Source organism: Mesoplodon densirostris, chromosome X (assembly GCF_025265405.1).
Source record: "Mesoplodon densirostris isolate mMesDen1 chromosome X, mMesDen1 primary haplotype, whole genome shotgun sequence".
In the NCBI taxonomy this organism is placed as follows: domain Eukaryota; kingdom Metazoa; phylum Chordata; class Mammalia; order Artiodactyla; family Ziphiidae; genus Mesoplodon; species Mesoplodon densirostris.
Genome location: NC_082681.1, coordinates 95,212,142 through 95,220,630, shown reverse-complemented (window position 1 = coordinate 95,220,630; position 8,489 = coordinate 95,212,142). Strand labels below are relative to the sequence as shown.

Sequence of the window (8,489 nt, the reverse complement as noted above, 5' to 3'; positions counted from 1 at the left end):
ATTCTGCACTTCAAATCTTGCTTGGCCAAGATTGTGCTGCTAGAAAGCAGCTTATGCCTCTTTCAAAAAAAGTCCTTTCATTTCTTTTTCTTTTTTGAAAGTCATATTTCTGATTTTCAGTGAGTGATTTGCATACTCGCCCCTGTCCCTGTGGCCCCTGGACATTGTTCTTGTGTACGCAAAAAAATGCCATTAGGGACTGAGGCTGGATAGAACTTAAAAGGGCGGAGCCTCCATCCTTGTGCCAGAAGCTACTGTCCCTTAATGCGCCTGCGTGGTTCTCCCACGCCCTGGGGAGGATTCCTATCGATTTGTTCTGTGCGCAGCAGTTCTTCCTGGCAGCAGGCGGCCATCTTGCTGGAGCTTGAGAGAGACAGGAGAGAAGGGTGACACTGGTTTCAGGGCCGCCCCGGGAGCCTCAAGAGCGGGAGGCAGCCCCGGAGGTGGTCCCTGATCCCGGGTCCTTCTCTTGGACCCGAGAAGGGAAGACGGGGTCGGTGGGGGCAAGATGGGTGGAGAATGCCAACAAGGATTACTAGGCGGCGGGAGGAGGGGCGTTGCCGTGATGACCGGGGAGGGGCGGGGCCAGGTCTGCTGTGACTCATCTGGGCGCTGCCTGGGAAGGGCAGGACTGGGGTGGTGACCATGCTAACAGCCGGGTGGGATTTCGTGACATCCTGGACTGGAGGGACTCGGTGTCTGTGGCAACGATCGCCTGGCGGAAGGGGCGGATCTAGATCTCTTCACTTGAGACGCTGACATTCCAGGCCCTTGTCCTGCAGGCTCCCGCGGGCGGACGCGCCAGAAGAGGAGGCCGGGGAATGGCCGCGGTGTGGCAGCAGGTCTTAGCAGTAGACGCGAGGTGAGGCGTGGGGTCGAAGCTCGCGGGAGCGGAAGTTACGTGGTGCATGCGCAATGGCGATAAGTGAGGCTGGGCGGAGACCTTGCCTTATGCGGCTGAGTGGGCTTGCTGGAGGTGAGCATGCGCAGTAGCAGGGTGTGGGGCTTGCCCGTAGGGAATGACTAGCAAGCGAGGGTCATTAAACAGCATGCTAGGATAATGCAGTCACATGTGGGCATGCGCAGAGTCTGTGGTATTGGAGCCTTTGTCGGGGGGGCGGTGATAGAGCCCATGCTGGTGACATCCTGTTCCTCACTTTTGCCCCTAGACTTCTCTTACCATCACTTCCCCAGTCTGACCCAATCGCCATACTGACCCCCACCATTGCCCCATGCTAACCCCCGTCACCATGTCAGATTGGCCCCTATTATTGTCTGCACTGACTCAGTCACCCCATACCAATTCCAGCAGAACTGCAGACTGCCTCCATTGTGCCCACACTGCCCTCATTGCCATGCCCATTATTACTGTGGACACACCCTTATCACAACACCAGAGAGACCCCCATCACCACTGCTGATCACTTGCCATCCTGACCTATCACTGCCACACACCTCATTCTCCTTCCCTATCCCCTGAGCTGATTGATTCCCTCTGTCCTGTGCCTGCTGCCCGCCTTGCCTCCTGCCATCGCAGGTACAATGCGTACCGCACACCAACGTTTCCACAGTTTCGGACACAATATATCCGACGGCGCAGCCAGCTACTGCGGGAGAATGCCAAGGCTGGGCACCCTCCAGCATTGCGTCGGCAGTACCTGAGGCTGCGTGGGCAGCTGCTGGGCCAGCGCTACGGGCCCCTCTCTGAGCCAGGCAGTGCTCGTGCCTATAGCAACAGCATCGTCCGCAGCAGCCGCACTACCCTTGACCGCATGGAGGTGAGCTCCTCCCCACGCCACCTGCCTCCATATATATTCACTCCACAGACTTGTCGAGCAACTGCTATGTTCCAGGCACTGTTTCTGGCTCTTAGGATGAGCGGAGGACAAAAAGAGATAATGTATGACATAAATCAACAGGCAATAAGATAAATAGGTTGATAAACAGGCAGTAAACAAGTGAATAACTACCATGGCTTGTAGTGAGGAGTGCTAACATGGAAAAATAAAGCTGACTTGGGGAATGAAACAGGACAGGTGTTTGGAACAGAGAGAAGCTATTTCTAATGGGGATGCTCAGGGAAGGCGTCTCTGAGAAGGTGACAATTGAGCTGAGACTTGAATGAGGCAAGAGACAAAGCTGAGTGGTTTTCTGGGGGAAAAGTGTTCATTCTTTGTTCAAAGAGCATTTGTTAAGTATTTGCTGAGTGGGGCAAGGGTGAGAGCAGGGGAACTAGTGCAGAGGCCACCACAGTAGTCCAGGTGACGGTGGTGGCAGTGGAAGGGGTGAGAAGGGATCTGGTTCCAGCATGCAGTATCTCAGTTGCCCGACCAGGGATCGAACCTGCACCCTCTGCAGTGGAAGCGCAGAGTCTTAACCACTGGACCACCAGGGAAGTCCCATGGTTCTGGGTATATTTTGAAGACTCTAGATCTCATAGGTTCTTGAGGGCTGTTTGCAAGGTGTACCTACCCTGACCCTCTGTTTACAGGACTTCGAGGATGACCCGCGGGCCCTGGGGGCCCGTGGGCACCGCCGCTCCGTCAGCCGAGGCTCCTACCAGCTGCAGGCACAGATGAACCGTGCCGTCTATGAGGACAGGTATGCACCAGGGGCAGCTGAAGGTTTGTGAGGAGGAGGGGAGCCACGGGGCAATGGCAGGCCAAACGCTAGTACCTCCCTCCTCTCACCCCTCACTCCTGTTGGGGCCTAGGCCCCCCGGCAGCGTGGTGCCCACGTCAGCGGCAGAAGCAAGTCGAGCCATGGCTGGGGACACATCGCTGAGCGAGAACTATGCCTTTGCGGGCATGTACCATGTTTTTGACCAGCACGTGGATGAGGCAGGTGAGCCAGTGGATGGCGGGTCCCGTCACCATGCATTTGCCCAGACAACTGGGTGACAACCACCCAGTGCATCCTTTTCTGGAATGCAGAGTCTCAGGCCCACCTCTGAGGGAGGAATTGCTATTCATCACACCTTTCGCAAAACCTAAAAGCCCTCTGCAAAGTGATCTGCAAAGTCTTGGTTACTTTGTCTACCATAAAGGGGCTCAGCAGCTTAAAAGAGCACTTTGCAGAAGGCTTCTGGGGTCATGAGTCGCTTGAACGAGCTTAAAACCTTTGCTGCGGAGAAATCTCCTTGCAAAGGGCAGAGTGGGTTTTGCAAACTGCCAAGACCTTGGTAACTGTAAAGTGCTTACTGAGATGTAGAAGGCTTTTCGCATTGCAGAAGTCATTTGCAATCCATAAAGTACCTGCCAAGATTTAGGGAGCTTTGGGCAGAGGGCCTTCTGGGGTTCCACCTCTCTTTCTCAGCCAAGGAAAGCCCTTTGCTGAGGCCACTGTGCCTGGTGCAGTGGGTCCCGGCCCTTGGCTCACACATCAGAACCTTCTGTAAATGAAAGCACCTGGTGAGCATGCCGGCTCTCACAAATGGCTCCTTGGCCATGCAGTCCCCAGGGTGCGCTTCGCCAATGACGACCGGCACCGCCTGGCCTGCTGCTCACTTGACGGCAGCATTTCGCTGTGCCAGCTGGTGCCCGCCCCGCCCACCGTGCTCCGAGTGCTGCGGGGCCACACCCGCGGGGTCTCCGACTTCGCCTGGTCCCTCTCCAACGACATCCTTGTGTCCACCTCGCTTGATGCCACCATGCGCATCTGGGCCTCTGAGGACGGCCGCTGCATCCGGGAGATCCCTGACCCCGACAGCGCCGAACTGCTCTGCTGCACCTTCCAGCCGGTCAACAACAACCTCACTGTGGTCAGGCTCCAGAGCACCCCCTTGCCGAGGGCAGAATGCCGGGCCAGGAGGGCTGTCGCAGGGATTCGGGATAAGGGGGTCCCCTCTAGTCCATCGCCTCCATCCTCCTCTGGCCAGACTCAGAGGGAAACAAGGCAGAACAGGGGACGTGGTTCTTGGTCTGGGATGGCCTCACTGTGGTAGACTCCGGGGATGGGGGGCGGCCTGGGGCTAGGGTCACGGTCCCATCAGCAGTAGTCCTACCGTTTTCCAACTGCAGGGGCTGCTGGTTGGGGAGCAGGATTACTAGTCGGAAACCTTGTTTCATCTCAGTGGCAGCGTCACGGTGGTCCGACCCGGATAGAGAGTCAGAGGGCAGGGGAAGGAAATGAAAAGTCTGGCCTGGTCCTGAGCGGGGAGTAGGGGGAGCTGGCCCAGTGAGCCCGTGCTCTGGGATCCTTTCAGCTGTAGCAGCAGCCACCGCCCTAGTATAGTCAAGGCTCCAGGAAGGACCAGGCAGGCCCCTTTAGTCCTGGGAGCAACTATCTCTTCTGGTCAGATTGCAGGAGGGACTGGCTGGGGAGGATGACCGGCCTGAGTCACCTTCCAGTCTACAGGCCCACCCTCACTGTGATGAGAGTCCAGTAGGGATCAGCCAGTCCCATCAACAGCAGCCCCGCTGTGGTCAGACTCAAGGAGGGACTGGCTGGGAGCAGGGTGACGGTGTGCGGGTCTCACCCACAGGTGGGGAATACCAAGCACAACGTGCATGTCATGAACATCTCCACGGGCAAGAAAGTGAAGGGTGGCTCCAGCAAGCTGACAGGCCGTGTCCTCGCCCTGTCCTTTGATGCCCCTGGCCGGCTGCTCTGGGCGGGTGATGACCGCGGCAGTGTTTTCTCCTTCCTCTTCGACATGGCCACAGGTAGGCGGACCCTAGGCCTGCATCTGGCTGCTCACACCCTCACCCTTCTGGTGCACAGACCCAGCCCTCACCGCTGCCTCCCCTCCCTCTGCTGCCACAGGGAAGCTGACCAAAGCCAAGCGTCTGGTGGTGCATGAGGGCAGCCCTGTGACCAGCATCTCCGCCCGCTCCTGGGTCAGCCGCGAGGCCCGGGACCCCTCGCTGCTCATCAATGCTTGCCTCAACAAGCTGCTGCTCTACAGGTGGGTCTCCTCTCTCGGCCGCCTCTGTCAGACTGGGACGAGAGCCCTGTCTCCCCAGCAGACTAAGCCATGGAAGTTAACTTCATTGAGGGGGGAGGTCCGGTCTCCTAATAATAGTAATAATATGATAATGGTGACATCAATCGGAGCAGTAATGCAACAGGAGCAGTAATAGTAATAGCAGTAGCTATCATGTGCGTAGCAGTTGCTGGGCCAGGGCCTGTTCATATCCCCTCATGTAATCCTCACAGCAGCCCTGTGAGGTGGGTGCTGTAATCATGTCCATTTTACAGATGAGCAAACTGAGCCATAAAATAGACTAGAGTCCCCTTAGAGCAGTGGCCTGCTTTCCCTTCCTTCCTTCCTTTCTTTTCTTTATTTTTTTTTTTTGAAGCTGGGAGTTTTACTATCCCCACTCACTTATGTCTGTCATCTAAATGCAGTTCTCAGCCTGGGATGAACGCTGGAATGCTTTTCTCACCGAACTGCCTGTGGAAATGCCCCAGGCTCCCTGCAGTAGCTCGGGTTCATTCCTTTGAATGGCCATGTGGTATTCCACGGTGCAGGGGTGTTGTAGTTTTGTCAGTCATACCCTCTCTTTGTGCCCGTCCTAAATCAGAATCTCTTAGGCACCCTTAGGAAAAGAAACTAGTGAAACAGCAGAAGCTCCCCATTTGTATCAACAGATACAAACTGTCACTAACTCACACACCAGCCCGTGCTTTATAGGTTTATACAGTCGTCTCAGAACTGGATTTCATGAACCTTGAAAAGACCTCAGGTGCAGGGGTGGGGACACAGACTGGCCCACCGTTCGTGCCCCTCTGGGGCTGAGGCTGCCCCCTGACCCGCTCTCTTCCTCCTCTCAGGGTGGTGGACAATGAGGGGACCCTGCAGCTGAAGAGAAGCTTCCCCATTGAGCAGAGCTCGCACCCCATACGCAGCATTTTCTGCCCCCTCATGTCCTTCCGCCAGGGGGCCTGTGTGGGTGAGTCCCATGGGGTCGGGGTGTCTGGGTGGCCAGGGAGGGGCAGGGACCAGGGCTGGTGCTGATCTGGCTCAGCTGCCACGACATCCTAATGCCCTGACTTCCTGGGCCTCAAGAACTCTCACACCCCAGCAACCTCACACTTTGAACGCAGACCCCCCAAACAGCCCAGAAACCTCACAGCCTGACACAGAACCCTCCCCGCCACCAACAGAGAGCTCAGAGACCTCACACTCTGGACACAGAGCCAAAACAGCTAGGTGACCTTGCATCTGGGGATGGTCCACCCCAGAGCCCCCAGCCCCGGGACCTCACACCTTGGACATAAATCCCTCAACACCTCAGAGACTTCACATGCAGGGCACCCCGCTGCCTCCTGCAACACCTCCTGATGGTCTTCTCTCATCTGGGCAGTGACGGGCAGCGAGGACATGTGTGTGCATTTCTTTGACGTGGAGCGGGCAGCCAAGGCCGCCGTCAACAAGCTGCAGGGCCACAGCGCGCCCGTGCTGGATGTCAGCTTCAACTGCGATGAGAGCCTGCTGGCTTCCAGCGACGCTAACGGCATGGTCATCGTCTGGAGGCGAGAGCAGAAGTAGGAGACTTCCAGCCTTGCCACTGTCCACCTTCCCACCCGCCTCCGGCCCCAGCCTTGTGTTTGTAAATAAAGTTCCTGTGGTTGTGCCGATGGCTGGCTCCCAGGTCTTCTGGGGTTGGGATGGGGGAGAGGGCAGCTCTAGGACCCAAGATGGGATGGGGTTCAGCTCCTCATTCATGCCTTCATGCATTGATTCATTGATGGATTCATTCAACAACCATTTATGAACGTCTGCCATGTCAGAGGCACCACTTCAAGTGTTTTACACAGACACACTTTGGACAGACATTGTGGCGCACCTACTGTGCGCCGGGACCTGTTCCAGGCACTGAGGGTACGAGCTGTGACTTAAACTGACAGGAATGGCTGCCCTCGTGGAGCTTACATTCTAGTGGAGACAGGTAGATAATAGACAAAAATATATAGTAGGTCAGCTAAAGCTGAGCGTTGTGAGGAAAAAGGGCAGGGATAGAGTGCAGGACTGAGGGGAGGGTTAGGCTCTTTTTTTTTTTTTTTTTTTTTGCGGTACGCGGGCCTCTTACTGTTGTGGCCTCTCCCGTTGCGGAGCACAGGCTCCGGACGCACAGGCTCAGCGGCCATGGCTCACGGGCCTAGCCGCTCTGCGGCATGTGGGACCTTCCCAGACCGGGGCACGAACCTGCGTCCCCTCCATCGGCAGGCGGACTCTCAACCACTACACCACCAGGGAAGCCCCAGGGTTAGGCTCTTTTTGGCGTCCTGATCAGGGAAGGTGTTCCTGACAGTGTGAAATTTATTTTTCTTTAATTTTTATTTTATATTGGAGTATTACATTAGGTCCTTGTTGATTATCTTTTTTATGTATAGAAGTGTGTATATGTTAATCCCAAACTCCTAATTTATCCCTCCCTCCCACCTTTCCCCTTTGGTAACCATACGCTTGTTTTCTAAGTCTGTGAGTCTGTTTCTGTTTTGTAAATAAGCTCATTTGTATCATTGTTTTAGATTCCTCATATAAGTGATACCATATGATATTTGTCTGTCTGACTTACTTCACTTAGTATGGTAGTCTCTAGGTCCATCCATGTTGCTGCAAATGGCATTATGTCATTCCTTTCTTATGGCTGAGTAATATTCCATTGTATATATGTACCACATCCTCTTTATCCATTCATCTGTCAGTGGACATTTAGGTTGCTTCCGTGTCTTGGCTATTGTAAATAGAGCTGCAGTGAACATTGTGGTACATGACTCTTTTTGAATTATGGTTTTCTCTGGGTATATGCCCAGTAGTGGGATTGCTGGGCTGTATGGTAGTTGTATTTTTACTTTTTTAAGGAAACTCCATACTGTTCTCTGTAGTGGCTGTATCAATTTACATTCCCACCAACAGTGCAAGAGGGTTCCCTTTTCTCCACACGCTCTCCAGCATTTGTTGTTTGTAGATTTTCTGATGATGCCCATTCTAACTGGTGTGAGGTGATACCTCATTGTAGTTTTGATTTGCATTTCTCTAATAATTAGTGATGTTGAGCAGCTTTTCATGTGCTTCTTGGTCATCTGTATTTCTTCTTTGGAGAAATGCCTATTTAGGTCTTCTGCCCATTTTTTGATTGGGTTGTTTGTTTTTTTTAATATTGAGCTGCATGAGCTATTTATATATTTTGGAGATTAATCCTTTGTCAGTTGATTCAGTTGCAAATCTTTTCTCCCATTCTGAGGGTTGTCTTTTCATCTTGTTTATCGTTTCCTTTGCTGTGCAAAAGCTTTTAAGTTAATTGGGTCCCATTTGTTTATTTTTGTTTTTATTTTCATTACTCTAGGAGGTGAAACCAAAAAGATATTGCTGCGATTTATGTCAAAGCGTGTTCTGCATATGTTTTCCTCTAAGAGTTTTATAGTATCCGGTCTCACATTTAGGTCCTTAATCTGTTTTGAGTTTATTTTTGTGTATGGTGTTGAAGAATGTTCTAATTTCATTCTTTTACAGGTAGCTGTCCAGTTTTCCCAGCACCACT

General features: G+C 53.5%; 1 protein-coding gene across 4 annotated transcripts; it reads left to right on the top strand.

Annotated features, from left to right (window-relative positions):
- The first annotated feature begins 264 nt into the window (after window positions 1–264).
- On the top strand, window positions 265–6,582 carry WDR13 (WD repeat domain 13). 4 transcript variants are annotated; one of them, XM_060087552.1, is made up of 10 exons: window positions 265–373; window positions 774–862; window positions 1,572–1,778; window positions 2,492–2,601; window positions 2,714–2,844; window positions 3,453–3,760; window positions 4,484–4,664; window positions 4,765–4,906; window positions 5,776–5,894; window positions 6,309–6,582. In XM_060087552.1, the coding sequence occupies exons 1-10, from the start codon at window positions 265–267 to the stop codon at window positions 6,491–6,493; spliced, it is 1,581 nt and encodes a 526-aa protein (XP_059943535.1). In that variant the 3' UTR covers window positions 6,494–6,582. The 4 variants fall into 4 exon arrangements, with proteins under 4 accessions (XP_059943535.1, XP_059943534.1, XP_059943532.1 ...); XM_060087551.1 differs by having other exon boundaries at window positions 356–443; window positions 783–862; window positions 1,538–1,778; XM_060087549.1 differs by lacking the exon at window positions 265–373 and adding an exon at window positions 404–493 and having other exon boundaries at window positions 783–862; window positions 1,538–1,778.
- Window positions 6,583–8,489: the final 1,907 nt, after the last annotated feature.

Coding starts and splice junctions, on each gene's coding strand:
- WDR13 (XM_060087552.1), top strand. CDS start 265: ATGCGCCTGCGTGGTTCTCCCACGCCCTGGGGAGGATTCCTATCGATT. Junction 2,602..2,713: donor CGTGCCGTCTATGAGGACAG/GTATGCACCAGG, acceptor GTTGGGGCCTAG/GCCCCCCGGCAGCGTGGTGC. Junction 4,907..5,775: donor AACAAGCTGCTGCTCTACAG/GTGGGTCTCCTC, acceptor TCCTCCTCTCAG/GGTGGTGGACAATGAGGGGA.